The 19,031-nt window shown below is 43.4% G+C and overlaps 2 protein-coding genes across 8 annotated transcripts in view; one reads left to right on the top strand and one right to left on the bottom strand.

Moving 5' to 3' along the window:
* Zmynd12 (zinc finger, MYND-type containing 12) overlaps positions 1 to 17,994 on the top strand; it is a 66,181-nt gene extending 48,187 nt beyond the window's left edge. For 4 of the 7 annotated variants that reach the window (XM_013507765.1, XM_013507764.1, XM_005410612.2 and 1 more), the window contains 2 exons: positions 287 to 432; positions 3,225 to 3,697. In XM_013507765.1, the coding sequence (XP_013363219.1) occupies positions 287 to 432; positions 3,225 to 3,350 (272 nt within the window). In that variant the 3' untranslated portion in view covers positions 3,351 to 3,697. Of the gene's footprint in view, positions 1 to 286; positions 433 to 3,224; positions 3,698 to 7,095; positions 7,529 to 11,453; positions 14,908 to 16,277 lie in introns of those variants that run through there. The other 3 variants (XR_001232075.1, XR_001232074.1, XM_013507763.1) reach the window with 3 other exon arrangements.
* Positions 15,010 to 19,031, bottom strand: part of Rimkla (ribosomal modification protein rimK-like family member A) — a gene marked incomplete at its 5' end in the record, with an annotated part of 31,672 nt that continues 27,650 nt past the window's right edge. Inside the window, 1 exon segment of the mRNA XM_005410597.2 lies at positions 15,010 to 18,491. Within this exon segment, the coding sequence (XP_005410654.1) occupies positions 18,001 to 18,491 (491 nt within the window). The 3' untranslated portion in view covers positions 15,010 to 18,000.

Below are 19,031 nucleotides of genomic sequence, written 5' to 3'. Positions count from 1 at the left end.
CAAGAGAGCGCTTTGGACTGTGGGACTTGTGGAAGAGCATTGTTAAGGTTGCTCTGATAATGAGGTGCTAGGCAAAGCCAGAGAGCTGCCTGCCATGGTCCCGGTTCCTGCTCTGTGAGTGGAGGCAGTCCTCCTCCCAGCGAGGAGCATGCTGGGATTTGTGGTGTTTCTACCAGAGCTCCTTGAAGGAGGCTTCAGAGGGCCAGGCGCCCTACAGCTGAGCGCTTATGATGAAGGTGGGCTCAGCTGCTCAGTCCTGTGTTTCTTTCCTCCCCTTCTAATGCAGATGAAGCCCAGGAAGCAGAAGCGGTTCAGATCCTGACTTCCATCCTGAACTTCCGAGAATCAACTTCTGACACATCACCTCAAAAGACTGTTTTTGTTCTGAAAACTCTCATCATGCTTTACTATCAGATGATGAATTCTTCAAAGGCAAGTTTTCCCAGAAAATCAGCATATCAAAAATGGAGATAGGGATTTGCTTAGTATATGGATTCAGCTGTGCTTTGCAAGGCCCCACTAGCTTTTGGCCTGACAGCAAGCCCTCCCTCTATAATAAAGTCCAAATGCTCATGACATTTCTCATGTGTTGAGTCCAGCCTATGTGATAGAACCTGGATTGCCTTCTTCCCTCATGGGAAACTTCCAGGCTTGAACAGGTGAACTTAGTTTGGAGCGGTGGCGGAAAGCCTGAAGGGCAGTGGGCTCGGGCAGTCCTGGAGAGTGAAGTGGCCACTCTGACTACACTTGATTACCCAGGTCTCTGTTAGTGCAGGGGTTCAGGTGGGAATGAATTGCTGTTAAAAAGATAAGAGGGTTAGGGTTGGGGTTATGGTTATCATATGTCAGTCAGTGGCTTAAGCCCTTTACATACTTATCATATTTAATATGATGGTTCTCATAACAACTTTGAGGTTGGTATTTTATTATGTCTACTTTACAGAAGTAAAGGAAACTGAAGCACAGAGAGGATCAGTTATTTGCCCAGTGTCTTACAGATAGTAGTGGGATCTCTCAGGTTTACTAATTTATTGATTGACCAGTTTGCTCCTTTATTCACATATTTATTGAGTGTCTGCCATTTGTAAGGCAGTATTCTAGGGACTGGGGATACAGCGGTGAACAGCCAGAGGAGTTCCTTCTCTCCAGGGAATTTAGGATGTGGGGAGAAGGGAAACCACAACAAACAAGTAAACATATAAATGTGTAGTATAGTTTCAGAGAGTGAAAAGTGTGATAGAAATAAAGCAGGCAGGGAAGAGAGAGGGTGGGAAAAGCTGTTTGGAAGGGACCTTTCTGGTGTGGGTAATGTGGAAAATTTTAAGATATCCTTCCCCCTTCCCTCCTTCCCTTTCTTCTTTCTTTCCTTTCTTCAGCAGACCCTAACTAACCACCTGCTGTACATCACGGCCTGGAGGAGCTCACAGTCAGGGGTTAGAGTAGAGCGTGGCAGAGCAGCCCAGGGCACTGTGGGAACACAAAAGAGGCCTGACCCTGACCAAAATATGCGCAGGAATGGTCAAGAAATAGGGAACTTTTTCCACCACATTTTCCTGTTTACATTGGACAAACCTCTTTCCACAGTGCCAGGCCTAATTTTGGAAGTAACTAGCCAAGGCATGTTCTGAGTGTTAGGTCTACAAGAGGTCTTTAGACAGAAGGGACACATCTGCACACCAAGATTGGTGCCGAGCTTCCTGCAGGTCTTCACTCAGCTCTCTTTTTAGTGCAGCTTTCCCTGGCCTCCCTCTCTACAATTACAAAACCCCACTGCCGCCTCCAATGCTTCCAATCCCACTTTTTTGCTTTATTTATTCTTTAACACATTTTACTACTTAAAATACTATTATGTCTTACTGTCTTTCTTCCTCACTATATTATAAATTCCAAGAAAAGAATTTCTGCCTATAGTCACAATAAATATTTATTAGCAAGAAGGAAGGAGGGTATAATTCCAGCTACTTAAGAGGCTAAGCAAGAGGATTGTAAGTATGAGGTCAGCCTGAGTAACTTAGTGAGACCCTGTCTCAAATGAATAAATAAAAAGGTATCTTAGTTATGTGTTGCTGAGACAAGAATATCTGACACCTGATGTTAGAGGAAAGGTTTATTTAGTTCAGTTTGTACAGCTTTCAGTTAATAGTTTGCTGGCTCCAAGGCAGGGTGGCATGGAAAGGTGCATCACAGAGGAGAAACAGTTAATGTCAGGCAGAAGGCAACAAAAGCAGCAAGTAGCAAGTGACCACAGCAGCCCTCTTTCTGTCCTTTATATTCTATCCATGCTACTCATGGTGGGGTGCCCTTAATCCTAGTGTTGCACCATGAATCAATCCTAGCACCACATCTTTAATCCCAGCATCACACACTCTAGATCCATCCACCTCTGAAAAGCCTACCTATGAGCACATGAGGCTTTGGGGGGACATCTGTATTCAAGCCATAACAAAAGGGAAGAAGAAAGGGAAGGAAGAATAGAAATTCCCAAGTTGTCTTGTGGGACCTTTATCTAAGTAAAAAAGGCTGGGATGGTAAATTATCCCCCAGCATGGTACTTTATTTGTGTCAATGCATTAGTCACTTCCCTGTCGCTGGGGTAAAATACCTGACACCTGCAATTTAAGGATAATACGTTTATTTTGGCTCATGGTTTCAAAACTTGCAGTCCATCGTTAGCTGGCTCCATGCGGATATGGCATGCGGGAAGGGCATGGGGAAGGAAACTGCTTACTTCATGGTGGCCAGGAAGCAGAAGGAGATGGGTGGAGCTGAAGACAAGCATATACACCCCTCTAGGCCACACCCAAGTGACCCACCTCTTCCAGTCAGGCTCCGCCTCCTAACAACATATTTAGCTACAAACTCGTTAGATTAATCCACTGGTGAGTACAGTGCCCACATGATCCAATCGCCTTTCAAAAACCCCACCTCCAAACAGGAGACTTTTGAGGAACATTTAGATCTAAACCATGATAGGGATCTATCACCTCTATGCCTCAGTGTTGGTCCATAGGGCTCCAATTAAAATCCTATGAAGATTTCACTTTGCTAAGAAAGTATACTTATTTATACTTAGTTTTTCAAGCCATGTGGATTTTCTCACCCAGCAGCGCATGTGAGAAGGTAATGAGTTCTCACTCATGTTTCTGGAGATAACCACAGGTAGGGCTTCCCAGTGTTATACTTTCTTGTAATAATGTCCTTCCATCATTGCAATTCTATTTCAGGCACAGGAATATGCCACGAGAGCCCTCACACTAGTCAAAGACCAGGAGCTTGATGTACAAGAGCAAAACAATATTCAAGAGTTACTCAGTCTCATCTCAGCTGAAGAAGATCGTCCCATCTCCTAGTGACCCACTGGCTCTGTGTCAGGGGCTACTGAATACCTAGCACCTTTCAGCTGAAGTTTGCACACTCTTCCCTTGGGACTGTGCATATAGCTGTGGTTCTATCTGCATATGTGAGGGAATATAGAGCTTTAGGTGTAGAAATCAGTAAAACTTGTTTATCATGATCTTGTGCTTGGTTTATCATAACTTTGTATGGCCTTCAGTAACACATAGTCAGATTACTAATAAGGTGTTTGTAATTAAACTGTAAATAATTTGTCATATTTCCAAGTCATCTCTTAGTGATGCATATTTAATATACCTGTGCCAAGTGAGGAGATAAGAAATAAAGCTATATTGGAACAGCACTTCTCTATTCTTCAGAATCAAGTTAAAATTAATATGCGGTAGAGTGTGATAAAATACCCATTATAGTTCATAGAGCAATCACTCAGAAAATAACTCTGAAATAGTTTAAAAATAACAACAAGAGGATCAACATCGTACACCAGAACATACCCACTTAAAGCAAGGCAGTAAAAGAGAAATAGAGGAACAAAAAGGACATGAAATATAAAAAAGAAATAGCAAAATGCAGACATAAATCAGAAATAAAGCCTTCATATGTCCAGGGAGTCCCAGTGAGCGCTGGCTGAGACAGCATTGTAGGTTGGTGTCTTTAACTTGGACAATACTGTGAAGCAGAGGTAAGCATTGTGTACTCTCTAGGGGACAGGCACTCTGCAACAACCCCTGTGGGGCACAGGATGGAGTGCAGGCCTTCATGAGCTTGATCTCCCCATAGCTTCATTCATTATTGTAAAATGGACAAGATGTTGGCTATGCCTGCATCAGTTTGTCAGATCTTGATGACTTTAGACATTTAACACATTTTTTTTTCCTCTCAGCTTCTCTCCAGACTTACCAAGGATAACTTTGCTTCCTTGGTAGATCTGCACCCAAGATTTGCAAGTCAAGAACCTTTCAGATAGCTTTATGTTCCTCACTGTAAATAACTCACTCAGAAAAAAAATTCACTCGGATACATATAATAATATGTTAGATGAGTCACTCTGCTCCTTTGTGTAAAATCAGCTGGAACCTCCATTCCATACCTTTGGGCATTCTTACCCATCTTCAAGATGGCTATGAAGCTCCAGGGGCTTACTTGTCTGCCAGCTATCTCTCCATCCACTTTTCAGCTTCAATCTGAGTCTCACTCTCCAATCTACACATAGGACAGAGCCCTTTCTTGTTTCTCACTCTAACCCCAAATATGAGTCAGTGCTTTCAAAAAAACACAGTGAAGATTGGAAAAGGATCAACAATTCTACAGCAGGTAACTTAAAAGAAAATATTAGAATTTTCCCATTCCAAAAACATCCTTTAAAGTTCACATCATTAAACACTGTCTTCTTTACCATTGTTGTTTTCCTTTCCTTCCTTATCTATTCTCTGTTCTCCCCAATTCTGAACTCTTGTTCATTAATCTTTTTGCACTATTTTCATAAAATTATTCTTTAAATTATTAAAGTTTACTGTCTCTGTTGACTGATTTTCTCCTGGATTCTAGGTCATTATTTTCTGCTTTTTCACATGTCTAGTAATTTAATTTTCAATATTTCTTCTTTTCTAACACTTGCATGTTAAGGCTATAAATTTTCCTCAAAACAATGCTTTAGCTGATACTACCTATTTTGAAATGCAATTTTAATTATTCTACATAGTTTAAAATTCTTTTTATGGCTCATGCTCATTTAGAAGTGTGTGTCTTAGTAAGGTATCACTATGACAAAATATCTGAGATAATCAACATAAGTTGGAAGGAAGGAAAGGAGGAAAAGTTTATTTGGGTTCATTTATCTTGACTAAAGCCTTTTGGAGATTTCAGTCCATGATCGCTTGGCTTCATTATTTTGGGGCCTGTGGTGAGCAGAACGTGATGGTGAGCAAGTGGTGGAACAACGCTGGTCACCTCATGGCAGCCAAGAAACAAAAAGAGAAGGAGGGAGGAAAGGGACTAGGATCCCACTGTTCCCTTCAAGGACACACATGGGTAAACCAACTTCCTTCCACTAGGTCCCAGCTCCTAAAGATTCTGCCACCCCCCAGTAGTGCCATAGGCTGCCAACCAAGCCTTTAACATATCAGCCTTTCAGGGACATTTAAGACTCAAACCACAACAGTATGATTTCTTGTTTTCTAAAAGACAGTAATTTTATTTGATGTTGATTTCTAGCTTATTTTCTATAAGGCTCTTGAACATGCTGTTTACAATTCTGATTTTTAGAAATTGGTTGAGATTAGATGACAGCACAGGATATTGCCAATATTTGTAAATGTTCTGTGTGTGCTAGAAAAGAATGGATTTCCTGGGAGCAGTGTCCTATATGAGCCCATTAAATCAAATTTATTTATATTTTCAAATCTTGTATATGTCTGCTGAATTTGTTTATTCTGAGAGAGGTATGTAAAGTCTATTTCTCTTGTAGTTCTATTAATTTTTGCTTTATATGATTTAAAACTTTGCTATTAGGCATGTACATATTTTACTATTATTATACTTTCTTGGAGAATGTTTTGGTATTTTGAAATGATTTTTTATGTCTAGTGATGCCTTTGGCATTAGAGTCTATGTTACTATAGTTAAGCACATTTCTTTTGGGGCTGGATGACATCTTGTCAATTGGGCATCATAACTATTGCCTTTATGACTTATTTCTGCTTCAAAGGAGAGATTTAGAACTATAATTCATAACGTTGCCTTCCTTTTATTTATTTATTTATTTTTTTGGCACTGGGAATCAAACTCATGGCCTCAGGCTTGCCAGGCAAGCACTTAAGCCGCTGAGCTATACCCCCAGCCCTGCCTTCCTTTTTTGAGTATGGATAAAATTCTGCTAATGAGGGCCAAGTTCCAAGATTTGGAAGCTGCATAGGAAACAATCATTAATCTTCCCGAGAATTTCTACTGTTGTTTTTCTGAAAGATTTCCTATGGAAGCAGCTTGCTGATTTTTGTTCCCTGATCTTTATTACCTGGTCACTTGAAAGACTGTGTAAGCCTCTAATTCCCTTTATTAAATAGATCTCTCTTCAAAATGCCTAAAGTGGCTTCTATTTTTCTGACTAACCCAACTGAAACACTTGATATTTTTTTCTTCTAACCTTTTGCTTTCATGGCCGGGCGTGGTGGCACACGTCTGTAATCCCAGCACTCAGGAGGCTGAGGCAGGAGGATTGTTGTGAGTTCGAGACCAGCCTGGGCCACAAAGTGAGCTCAAGGCCAGCCTGAACTTTGGAGTGAGACCCTGTCTCAAAAAAGACAAAAAAACCCCACCAAAACCAATAACCTTTTGCTTTCAATCTCTGTCCTTACTCTTTAAATACATCTCTTATAAAAAATAGCATAATTAGGGTTTTTTACATGTTTTTCTTAAAAAGTCATTTAATCCGTTTATATTTTGCGTGCATGCTGAATTATTTGGGTTTAAATCTATGATCTTATTTATGTACAGTCATCCCTTGCTATATCGTGGTTCACTTATTGTGGCTTCACTGTATCATGGGTTTTTTTAAAAAAAATCTAATTCTGTATTATGGAGTTTTTACTATATTGTGGGATTTTCTGGTCTATAGGTATTTTTATATAATATTTATGATTTTAATTATTTTTGCCTAAAAATTTTAAAATATAAAAATATTAATTCAAACATATTAAAAGAATATTAAATCCAAATAAAATATAGTATGTATTTCATCAGCAGATGACTACCATACTGTACCCAATGGAAATGCAGTATGCCACTACCGCTTGTGCAAGTTTGTCAACATGAGATTGTACACGGCACACTATTGGCTGATGGAACGGAATGCGACTGACCACAGCACCATGTTCTGTATCCTGGGTGCTGATTGGCTCAGTGACTGTAGCATTATTCTGTTTGCTCTCCCACATTGTTCCTTCAGAAGAGCCGTAATGCTCTTCTCGGCTGTGCAGTCCATTCATCTCATTGTCACCTTCATCGCCATCATTACTGCACAGCTACATGATTCATGATCTTCTTCATTCAAGTTGTAGAATACTTCATTGGTGAGTACCCATGTAAATTGTACATGTTGTTAAAATGACGTAGGTTTAAGAGTGTAGAAAGTGTTTAAGAGCACGTGTTTATAAGAGTGTGGGAAAGGTTAATAAGAGAGTGGGAAAGGTTTATAGGAGTGTGGGAAGGGTTTATAAAGCCTTAATGTATATAATAAAATAAATATAACACCTCTGCTTCGTGGATTTTCACCTATCCCGGGGGTCTCTAGCGTAACTCCCGCGATAGGTGAGAGATCGCTGTATTCTATTTGTCCCGTATGTTCTCTTGCTGTCTCTGTCTCTGTCTCTGTCTCTCTCGGGATTTTTTTTTTACATATTTTATCTCTTCCAATTTTCTCCCAGCCTCTGTTAATTTGTTATAGCCTGTATTTTTTAGTTTTTTCAGTGATTACCTCAAAAATGTAAGGATTCATTCATTAACTTCTTAAAAGTTATTCAAAAAACCTTAATTTTACAAAACACAGCCTTTAGAACCTCATTACATTTGCCTCCTTCCAAGTTAGATACTATCATTGTTATTTCAAATAGCTTAAGCCCATGTCATAATATTATTGTCCTTGCTTTACAACATATCTGTTCTTGCTTTACAGCAGCTTCCTGATATCGAGGCTCTTGTTACTGATAAAGCTTTTAGTACTTCTTATGAGGGTTTGCTGATGGTAAATTCTTGTATTAATCTGAAAATATTTTATTTTGCCCTCAGTTTTTAATTCTTCAATGAAAATGTATTTCATTTTCATACACAGTACATTAATGAATGAAATAATTTCAGTTCCAAAGAGCTCTGTGAAATATGGCCTTCTTCACCCCAAAAGTACACACAGGTTGAAGAGAACCGGGAGCTGTTGTACCACTGAGGCCCATCACTGAGTATCTCACCTCCCCATCAAGCGACGCTATGTCTCCTAAGTCTCCAGCATTTGCAGGGGGCAGCTGAGGCTATGCCTTGAAAGATCTGGTTAAATGTTTTTTCTACTGCAAGGGCATATGCATGATCATAAAGTATATCATGCTGTCTGTAAAACTCTAACAAAAATTCACTCTTGAGTAGCTGCTCTGTACTCTTACTCTATAACATTTTATAATTGCACAGACCTGTGCTTTGCCATAGGTCCTCAGATGACTATGATTAGAACCAAATTTCCCCACCACAAGTGGACCTATGTCCCACTTCAGCTACACATGCAAATGAGGTCTTCTGTATCACAGTGACTATAAGGTATGACATCTCTTAAGCACAACAGGTCACACAGAATAAGCATTTGGCAAAGTTATTCTGTGAATGACAGGAATGTTCCATCTTTTTACCAGAAAAAGTATATCTTTCCTTATACTCATCAAGATCAATGGCAATGTGATAAATATTTTATTTATTATATATATGTACAAAAGCACATAATTTAGTAGCTAATATATAAATAAGCAGGAGCACGTTTCAAAAGCATAGAACAGGGTTACTATTGGGACCAGGATACATAGAAGCAAGACTATGTAGTATAAACATTGTTCCTTGCTTGTAAATTTTTGTCAGGATTGTAGGTCTGCCAGAACATCTTAATGAACATGGCCAAAAATGAAAAAATTAGTTTTCAATGAAAGAAGATGGCTCATAGTTTGCAAGGGAAGTTTTACAAGAAACCAAATTGGATATAGAGGTTGAAGAAGATAGGAGCCAAAAATGACCCCTGGCGTTTGTTTATTTATTTATTTTTTGGTACCGGGAATTGAACGCAGGACCTTGCGCTTGCCAGGCAGGCGCCTGTGCTGCTCAGCTATATCCTTGGCTTTCCTGGAGTTTTTATTTTCTTTTGTTTTTCTGGTTTGAGCAAGTGGTTGGCATTGTGCACGCAGGCGAGCAAATGCTGAGGAGGACAGCTGTGTGTGTGTGTGTGTGGAGGGTCAAAATCTGCTCAGGGCATGGTGACTTTGAGATACTTAGGAGGCAGCTGGGGAGAGATGAAAGGTGGGCAACTGGATACACAATCTGATGAGGAAAAGCAGCTTGTGTTCAAAAGAAATTTGAGACTATCGTGTAGCTGGTCATTAATACCATGGGGATGGAGATCACCTAGGGATGAAATACAGCTAAGGAAGAGAGCAAAAGGCAATGTGTGAGGGAACTGGACACTTTGGGGAAGAGGTGAGCCCAGCACGGGGCTGATACAGTTTCAGATGTATTCACTCATACAAAGATTCCTAGGAAACATTTAACCCAGACTCCCCAAATGTTAACAACTCCTACTGTATTTCCTTTATCACTTTCTCTTTATAAATACTAATTGTCTTCTGAACCATTTGAAAGTAAGTTGTAGACATGATGTCTTTTCAGCCTTTAATATTAAAAGTATTTGTTTAAAAAATAAGGACACTCTCATACACATTCTCATCTATCCAGTCACCAAAGTCAGGAAACTACATGGGTATGATGCCCTCAGACAATGCAATACAGACCAGATTCAAGTTTCACGAATTCCATTGTCCTAATAATGCCCTAGATAGCAAGAGAAAATCCTGGGGCTGGAGCCCTTTAGTTGCCATGTCTCTTCAGTTAGGCGTGTGTTTAGATGTGACACAAGTGCTGCTACTCAAATATTCTGTCATTTGTCTCATGGGAATTGCAGCCAGTTCTTAAAATGAACGTGGATACAAATGCCCTAGGGAGATATAAAGAGCTGTGAGTCACTGAGCGTACACAGACTCAAGGCTGGCAGAAGAGCTGCAACCCTTGGGAGAAGCCTTGTTCCTGATCTAGAAAGCTATAATGAAAGCAGCAGCCAGTAGAAAAGCAGTGGGAACCAGGTGACAGACAGGTGGGTCCAGCAGCAAGCCAGGAGAGTCACAGGACACTGCAAATAGGAAAAGGGAAGCAATCCCAACCTGGGGAGGTGTCTGTAGTCAGCCTACAGGTCTCTCTACCGGTGCACTTTATGCCTTCTGCACTTTATGCCAGAGCCACAGCGAAGGTGGTGGAGAAGCAACAGTTCAAGGGTCTTGGGCCTGGTGCTGACCATAGATTTGTTCCCAAAGTTCTTAGCACTTCCTCCCGGAAGCCTCTAGAAATGTCAGGCGAGCACAGGCCTGATAGCCCTATCTCTTGAGTTCTCTGGGTGGGCCCAGCTTCTTCCAGTCCCCTGGGACCTCTGCCTGCACTGCACAGCAATTTTTCACAGCTTTCAGCTCTCTCTTGCCATTTGAATCTTAATTCAAGTGTCAGTCCAGGAGAGCGTGCTGAGCAGGCCCTGACAAGCTCCTACCATCTGCAGTAACACTTTCCCCCATCATCTTGACAGTTGAGAGCTGGCAATATTACAATTCAGACAGCACTCTGTGTTTGAAAGGAAAATTATGGTTTTTCGGAATGCAGCTGGTGTGCAAATGAATAGGACGGAGTTACTATGAAGAATTTCTTTCATTTTACGATATGAAAATAATAACATGTACATTCAGTGTGTGATTCTTACTTTAAAAGAACCAAAAGGCACAGAGTTTGAGGAACAAAGGCAAACAAAGCATCCTGTTCCACAGTAATAATTTTAATAAGAAGCAAAAATAGCAAAACAATCATTTATAAATGATTTCTTCTATGTTGGAAGAGTTAACATTGGTATTGCTGTATAAACCACTTGGAAATGAACTATTTTGGTGCCTAGTTAAGATCTATTCTTTAAAGCACATTTTCATTTTGCCAATTAGTGTGCTTTCACTTTGCTAACCATGCACTTTCCTGAAGGGAACTTAGCTGGAATACCTCCTCCCCCCCAGGTGACACTGACCTCATGAATCACAGCAAAGGGAAAAGGCAGATTTTTTTCATGTATGAAAAACACAGAAGCTGTTTTACACACATACACATGCACACACACACACACACGTGCACGCACACACGTAGAAGTAGTGTTTTCAATGAATAGGCTGCACACAATTTACCAGAACCCTTGCTTCGGAGAAAACCTTCACACTTCCGACCTCCCTGGAGCAAAAGTGTGTCAGTGCTTACGTGTCTGTTTCTCTGTCTCCCAGGAGTGGTGGTGCGCTCACAAAAGCTTAACAACCCGTCACCAGCGTGGTGTCTTTGAACGGTGGAGTTGGGAAGAGAGGGGCAGTGGCACACAGTTAATTACACAGCATTTCCACCACATAAATGCGGTAGATGTCAATAGCCTCAAAAACACAAATGGTAAAATAACTAGGAAGTTCATGAGTTTTGAGTTTTTCTTACCTATGTTTTATTTTGTTCATATAATTTAATGTGTAGTAATGGCTGTGTTTAATAACCAGCTCACAACATTCCCGAAAATTTAACCATCTGCTCTCTTGGCCGGTACAAACCTGCCTGGGTGTATTTCTGGAGCTCAGGGGCCCTCCAGGTGGACCTAAACCCACCAGATGCTGCCCAGTCCTGCCATCACAAAGAACTCTGTCAGCTCCACGGAGTGATTAAGGGCCACCAGCCCTACCCTTACAGGACATTGGTATCCTAAATAGGAAATTCTGGGAGTCCCGCTCAGAATAGGACCAGGACAGCAGAAGTTTAGCTACTTTATCGGCTAGTTCTATCTATCTCAGGACTACCAGCGCTGCCAAGTGCAGGTGCTGCTGTCTATCAGTTCCCTGCACAGCCCCAGGCTTCCTGCACTCCCCTCACCCTGTTTGATAACGTTGAATTCAAGTCCCTGGCACCTCCTCCTTCCGTTTGATGCGAAGCCAGTAAACCTAATACAGGAAGAGCCCCCTCCCCGAAAAAAAGTGCTAAATCACTCAAGGTCAGGCTGCTCATCAGCTTTTTGTCTGAGGCAGCCTTTCCTTCAGGATTTTTCTAAGTGACATACACCCCCTATATCTTGCATATAGCATCGTAGACTCTCAAGGATGGATGAGACCTTCCTATCATTAAGCTCAAGCGACAGCCTGCTTGAGCAGCCGCCAGCCCTACCCAGCATCCCCACTCCCAGCTGCAAAGCTGCCGGCTGCCAGCTTTTATCCCTTGGCGCTGAGCCACTACACGGGAAGGCTTGTGGTTGCTCACAGTGCGGGCAGCCAAAGGAAAGGAAACCGAAGTACGTACGTATTCGAGTGTTTCATTTTCAAGATTATGTTTACCGACTGCAGCAGACGTGTCAAAACTAAGATTTAGCAAGCTGAGGTGACTGTCCTTGAGGTCACACAAGCTCTAGCTTATCTGAGTCCGGTTTTGAACCCCACTTGACTCACACTGGGGCCATTCCCAGTAGTCCTTTGCCTTCTGGGGGCATGCCCCAGCACGCTAGTGGTGAGCAGGGGAATCAGGACGCTGGGTTAGCATAGTGAGAATAAAACGTGTCACCTTCAGGGGTGGCTTTCGAGCTCCCTTGAGGAGGGAGCTGGCTTTGTTTGGGAAATTCTTTCTGTAAGCCACCAATGGTAATGATTGAAATCATGCAGGTAAGTGTTAGGAACCAAAATTTTAAAAGAGGAATGATGATACCTAAGAATGTAAGTGGACCTGGCATGTCCCAGGGAAGAGAGGGCAACCACGTGGCATGGCAGGAGAGTGGAGACTTCCTCACGGTCCGTGAAGATTCCGAGCGTGCTGCCAAGTCTGCATGGCTGCAGCGCCTGCCACTCCCTCTCCCATCCAGATGTGCGCACGCGTGCACACACATTCATTGGAATTTTGCCACGTGATGAGGTGGGGGAGGGAACTGAGCAGGGATGAGACAACACTGTTGCATACAATGAGGTAGCAGAGGTTTGGAATCACCAGTAGTTACAAAAAAATAAATCCCTTAGAAATCTCAGAAATCCAAGGGATCGGAATGGGAACACAGAACCATCGGATTTGAAGAGGTAAGGGGTTCTCAGCCGACGGCTTGCTGTCAGGGGGACACACTGTGGATTAAAGTGGGAGGAAACTTCTGACCTTGTTGCTGACTGCAACTGGAGTGTGTGAAGCAGACTCCCCTTAAGGTGCGCCTGATGGGAGTCCAAGAACACCAAATCCTTGGCCTGCAAGCCCCTTCGCAGTGAGAGGACATCCGCCAAAACGGGGCTGAGGAAGCCCTTGGTCAGCACGGCAGGGCCTTCTCCTCCACATCCTATCACTGAGCGTATGGTGGAGCTAAATGGTCTGGCTTACCCTGAAGAGGGTGCAGGACAGGAGCCAGCCTGCACCCTGGAAATCTCATGCGCCTTTGGGGCTCTCAGCTAGGTCCATGCAATGTTGAAGCACTGACAGGTGCCCATCATCACAACTGTCTGGAGAAGAGGATCGGCAGAGAGTGGGCCCAGGACAGCAGGAAGGGCCGGATGTGTAGAGGAACAGAACCCTCTCTGGGTACTGACCTGGAGGGAAGTCACACTGCCTGGATTCAGCCTTGCTGCTGACTGGCTAAGTGACTGGTTTCTGCAGCCAGATGCCCGATCTATAAAACGGGGACTAGACTACTCTCCAAGTGCTGCTACTCCTGTGACCTCCACTCTGGCTCTTGGGGTGATTTTCCTAATGCTGCTTTCGAGTCCCAGGAAACATGAGCTCACAGAACAGGGTCACCAAGTAGGGCTGCAGTATCAGCCAGGGCTTGGGATAATGCCGCGTGTTGGCAGGAACTGTACCTGCAGGAGTCAGAAGGCATGAAGGAAGTTCACACTCAGCTGTGCGCACTGCAGGAGGGAAGGCTGCAGAGTAGGTCCGCAGATTTGGAAAGGGGAGTTATCTAGTTTTAGGGAAGGATTAAAATAATATATCCCCAAGGACAGTCTCCGGATAAAAACATTTTAAAGCGATCATCTGTTCTGCTCTTGAATATCAGAGGCGAAGCCAAAAGCAGCACCATGTTTTCTGTGAGGCTACAGCCCCAGATCTAAGAACATTCACTTTGGGGACAGTGACTCATAGCCGTTGTCAAGGTCCATCCCAAGACATCTGCACAGACTAACTGCAAACAGAGGCCTCACTTCCAGGGCAAAGGGCGGAATTACACTAAAGTGGCTTGTCTGATGTTGGATCCGTTTTCTGGCCTGACTCCCTTCACTGTCCTCAGTAGGTTGTGGCTCTTGGCTGCGCCCCCGCGGCACCCTGATCCATCCACTTCTGGGAGGGTCAGCTGTTACCTGAGTGGTCCTGGAACACCATGTCCCCATTAGCTGCTTCCATCTTCTTCAGATTCCTAGTGTTCTCAAAACCAGCATTCCTCAAGACTTAAAGAAGGGACGAGGTGTATCTCCCCACTTCCCCAGGTTGTATCCCAGTATCTTTATACAGGGCAGCTGGCTTCAAAGACACCTACCTGTATTCAGTACATGCACGATTCTTTCATTAAAATAACCCACAAAACAGCCATGTTTTCCTCTTTCCCACTAGAATCCCAAGTCATCCCAATTTTGTTTTTCTCACACAAAACTATCCCAGACCTCTCCTCTTCTCTTTCCTTCTTGCTGGATTTCAATCATCATGGACTCCCTTAGCTGAGAACATTGAGTCTACAACCGTGACGGTAATGGCTTATGATCCACTTACATTGTTTTTCAGATCCAACAGATCTAAAGCCCCCAGTCCATACTCTGTTCACTCCACACTCAAACAGATAGCATGAAATCATTTTTCCCAAGCGCAGAATCACGTATATTCTGAGCGACTGAGCTATTGATTGGCATTCAAGTTTTGACCAGTTTCAAGATGCTACTACTAGATAATGGGAAGACCATATACAGACAGAGTCTATGTTACATAAGGAAGACTTAGTTGGTGTACAAGAGTCAAGGGTTTTAGGTTATAAACAACACATCCAGAAGGCTCTTGGACTCTCCCAAGAGCTTTATTCCTTTCAGGTCGTAAGTTTCCCTGGCTGGAAGACCTCCGAGAAACTGCATTCCTTTCTCAGGGCCTCCACTGTTTGGTTTGTTGATGTCCGGAATTCATGGTCTCCTCCTTTAACTTCCGCAGAGGAGTAGTGATGATCAATTGTGTTAAATCCAGGTGTAGGTGGTGTTCTGTTACCACCTTCCACATAATGTACAGCCTCACCCACTGACTCACTGCCACTCAGTCCTGAGAGGCAAGCACAATAGGCCTTCCCCGTCTGAAGAGAGGGAAAATGTACACACAGAGCTCACAAGATTACACAAAGGTGCTCAACTGTTTCAGGAGAGTCTGTACCTTATGGTTTTCCTAGCAGGCGTGGGCAGCTGTGACACATGTAACTGGCCCACAGCCAGCTGTGGTATGGAAAATCCTGGAAGAGGCGGGTAAGATCCAGCTGTGATCCAGCTTTCTCTGTTTCTAGACAGGATTAATTCCAGACAATCATGCCAATGACACCAGATGTCACTACCAGCTGGGAAATGAGACTCTTATGGCAAAGGAACCTGGAGACACTCTAGTTTCTCTGCTCAGGATGGAGCTCAGCTAGCATCCTTTCAGACAAACTAGGGAGACGAGTTGTACACCAAACAGTGAAAAGAAATGAATGCAGCTTCCAAGAGGCCAGAAATTGTTTCAGATGTTTACACAGAAAGAATCTGATCAATTCCAGCAAGAACAAATCAAAAACTTTCCTTCTTCTAAAGCCACCCTGAGTGGTAAAGGTAAGGTACAGGGCCTTAACCTAGGCAAGGGTGAAGTATTATCAGTGTTCAACTGTACAAGACACATTGCTGGGTTACAGTTTGCATGCGCCCCATGGACTGCATCTAAACTACAACTGTGCTGCGTGACATCTCCAGTACATGGCACCAAATATTTTTCAGTTGTACAACTGTTACTTGATGAGATCTGGTTTTAACTACAATACTTTAAGAGCCAATTTCTACTTAAATGTGTTGTGAAAAATGTAATAGTTTAACTTTATACACATTTTCCATTTACAGCAGAGGAAGTACAGGAATTATGCACCCAAGTGGGTGGTGTTGCCTTCAAAGTAGTTACCGTGGAAAGATACATGTTTATTTCATGAAGCTCACATTATGCAGAACATTCCCAGAACCCTCCTTGGAAACTGTAACTTGTAAGCTTCCTCATGTTGGTCAATCTTTTCCTTTAAGGGCAGATCTATTTTTTGAGGACAATTTTTTTGTAACAGACAAAGGGCAGTAAGAAATAAGTCTGATAAATAAAATGGGTGTGGAACTTGCCACTACCTTAGCAGGAGGGAGATTAAAATACTGATAAGATACACTTGATGTTAACCAAAAGGCTGAGAAGCGATGAGATGAAAATAAAAAGCAAGGTCTGATTATAAAGTTGTGAGGCCTCTTTCCTCTCATGGCTTCAAAGATAACCCCAAAGAGGAATTCTAAGTGTTCTTGGCACATGAAACCCCATAGCTCGGGAGTACGGTCTCCCGGGGAATAACTGCAATCACGGTCACTCTTGAGTGTGTGTTCTGGAGCGTGTGGTAGGACTTCAGATAAGCAGAGTGGAAAGCTTCACCACGACTTCTCCCAAGGGGAACATCTGACTGCTGCTTGAGGAGTTAAAATGAAAAGCACTTGGTGTCATGTCTACATTAGCTTCCCTCCCCCAACGTGCAAGGACTAATTCCTGATACCTGAGTCTCCTCAGTCTGGAAACGAGGGTAAGGACAGGCTCTGGAGCCTGGAGAGAGGAGAGTGTCCGGGGGACTGGAGTGAGTTTCCAAAGGCTGGCTCTACCCAAAAGGCCCACAGAGAACCTCCTACCACTGTGCAGTACGTAAAGTCTCAGCAGAGGCCGGAGAAGAATGATTATCTTCTGGGAACTTTCTGTGCTAAAAACTCACTGGCTTCTGGAGGACAAGTGAACAGAGCCCGTTGAAAAGCAAGTCCATGGTGTTAGATGCCAGTGCGGCTTCAGAAACAAAGTGTGTGGCCACCAGCCCACTGATGTCCATTTCCAGCTGAGGCCAAAGGCAGCAGAGGTGCGAGAAGCTGCTGGAGCTGGCGTTAGTTGAAGCAGGGTGTATGAAACCAGAGTGGCAAAGCAATCTGTAAAAGTCCCGGTCACTAAGCAGGGCATATGCGAACCAGTGAGGTCAAAGACACTCACTCCCACTTTCTACGAAGTGCTGCGCTGTGAAGGCTAATGAAGAAGCTCCCTAAAACACCATCTCCTGAGTGTTGAATATGGTCAAGAAGGTGACTGAGAGGGAGCAGAGACTGGTCCTCCGACGGTGTTTCAGCTATGTATTTTCCAAGCGTCCCACACACACCGAGTGAAGAACACACTGCTGCAGTCACAGTCCACCTTGTCTGCACAGGCTGCCGGCTCCATTTCCCGGGCCGTTCGAAGTTCACGCTCTCTACTGTTAACAGCCCGAAACAGCAGCGCAGGGTCAGTGCTTTAACGTCTACCGTTCTACCCAAGTGCTCACAGCAGGCGTTAGTCTCAAACTGATCAGCGGAGGTGGTGCTAGTGGCGAGTGTTTTCATATCAGCGTCTGTAAAAACCACAAAGCTAGGCCATTTGCTCAAGTCATCGTTAGAAAGAATGCTGAGTGCCCAGATGGGATTTCTAGTTCCTGTGCAAATGAAATCACATTAGTCCAGACTTATTCACGTGAAACTACTAGGGAAGCAGTAGGATTTGGTTTCAATGCTGCCAAAAAGCAGGAATTCACTTGAGTTTTAATTCCGAAGCAATCCTGTTGTTAATGTTGTAGCCAGGCTCAGGCAGCACAGGGGGTGGGCCCCCCATGGTGTTTGCTGAGGACTCTCGGACCTCTCCCAGTTCAGGCTCACTCTCACTAGAGGTAGACCCATTGTTGATGGTGTAGACGCTCTCCGCAACTCCCTGAGCTGACGCACACCCATCTGGCTCTTTCTTCTCCCTGGAGCCTGACAGTCCCGGGAGCACAGCCATCTTCCCAGTCTGCCTGTTCGGCAGCAAGGACATGGAATAGTCTGCAATGATCCCTCCCACATCTAAGTTGCATGCCTGGTCGAAGGCCAGGAAGCCGACATTGGCATTTGCTTCACACACCACGAAGGAGCCATCGTCCATGATGAGAAGATCAATGCCACAGAAGTCCATGCCCAGGATGTTCGACACCTGAATAGCCAGCTGCTTGCCTTGTTCTGTCAGGGGGCACATGACGCCCACGCCACCTGGGAGGAAAGCACAGCCATGTCAAGGCGGCAGTGGATACGGGCTGAGGAGCCAAGTGACCCTTCAAAGAAGAGATAAGGACTGCTGACAAGGGGCAGCGAGACAGGCAGTGTCCTTGTCCACAAAAAGTCTGGATGGAAATCCGAACACCATTTGGGAAAACAATATGGTCATTTCTTACCTAGAGTCTTAAAAATGCTGGTATTCTCTGACCCAAACATCCTAGCACTAAAAAACCAATTTTATGTATGCAAAAAACCTTCATGCACAAAGATGCTGATGGCAACACTATTTAAAACATTGGAAAATCATGGTCCCTGGTACATAGGGGGCTTTCAGTACATATCTGTCAAGTGAAGAGATAAAAAAGGATAATCTAAGTATCTTACAATGGAAGAAAACAGCATGTCTTACAACCATTAACAATACTGCTCACGGAGTGTAATTTCATGGGAAAATACTTAGAAGGCACAGTATGATCAGACTGTACAAATGAATATTTGTCAGAAAAAAGACTATAAAGAATGACACCATAATGT

Source organism: Chinchilla lanigera, unplaced genomic scaffold, assembly GCF_000276665.1.
Source record: "Chinchilla lanigera isolate Chin_1 unplaced genomic scaffold, ChiLan1.0 scaffold00136, whole genome shotgun sequence".
Taxonomy (NCBI): Eukaryota; Metazoa; Chordata; class Mammalia; order Rodentia; family Chinchillidae; genus Chinchilla; species Chinchilla lanigera.
Note: the sequence above shows the minus strand (reverse complement) of the source record. Positions and strands in the feature narration are given on the sequence as shown.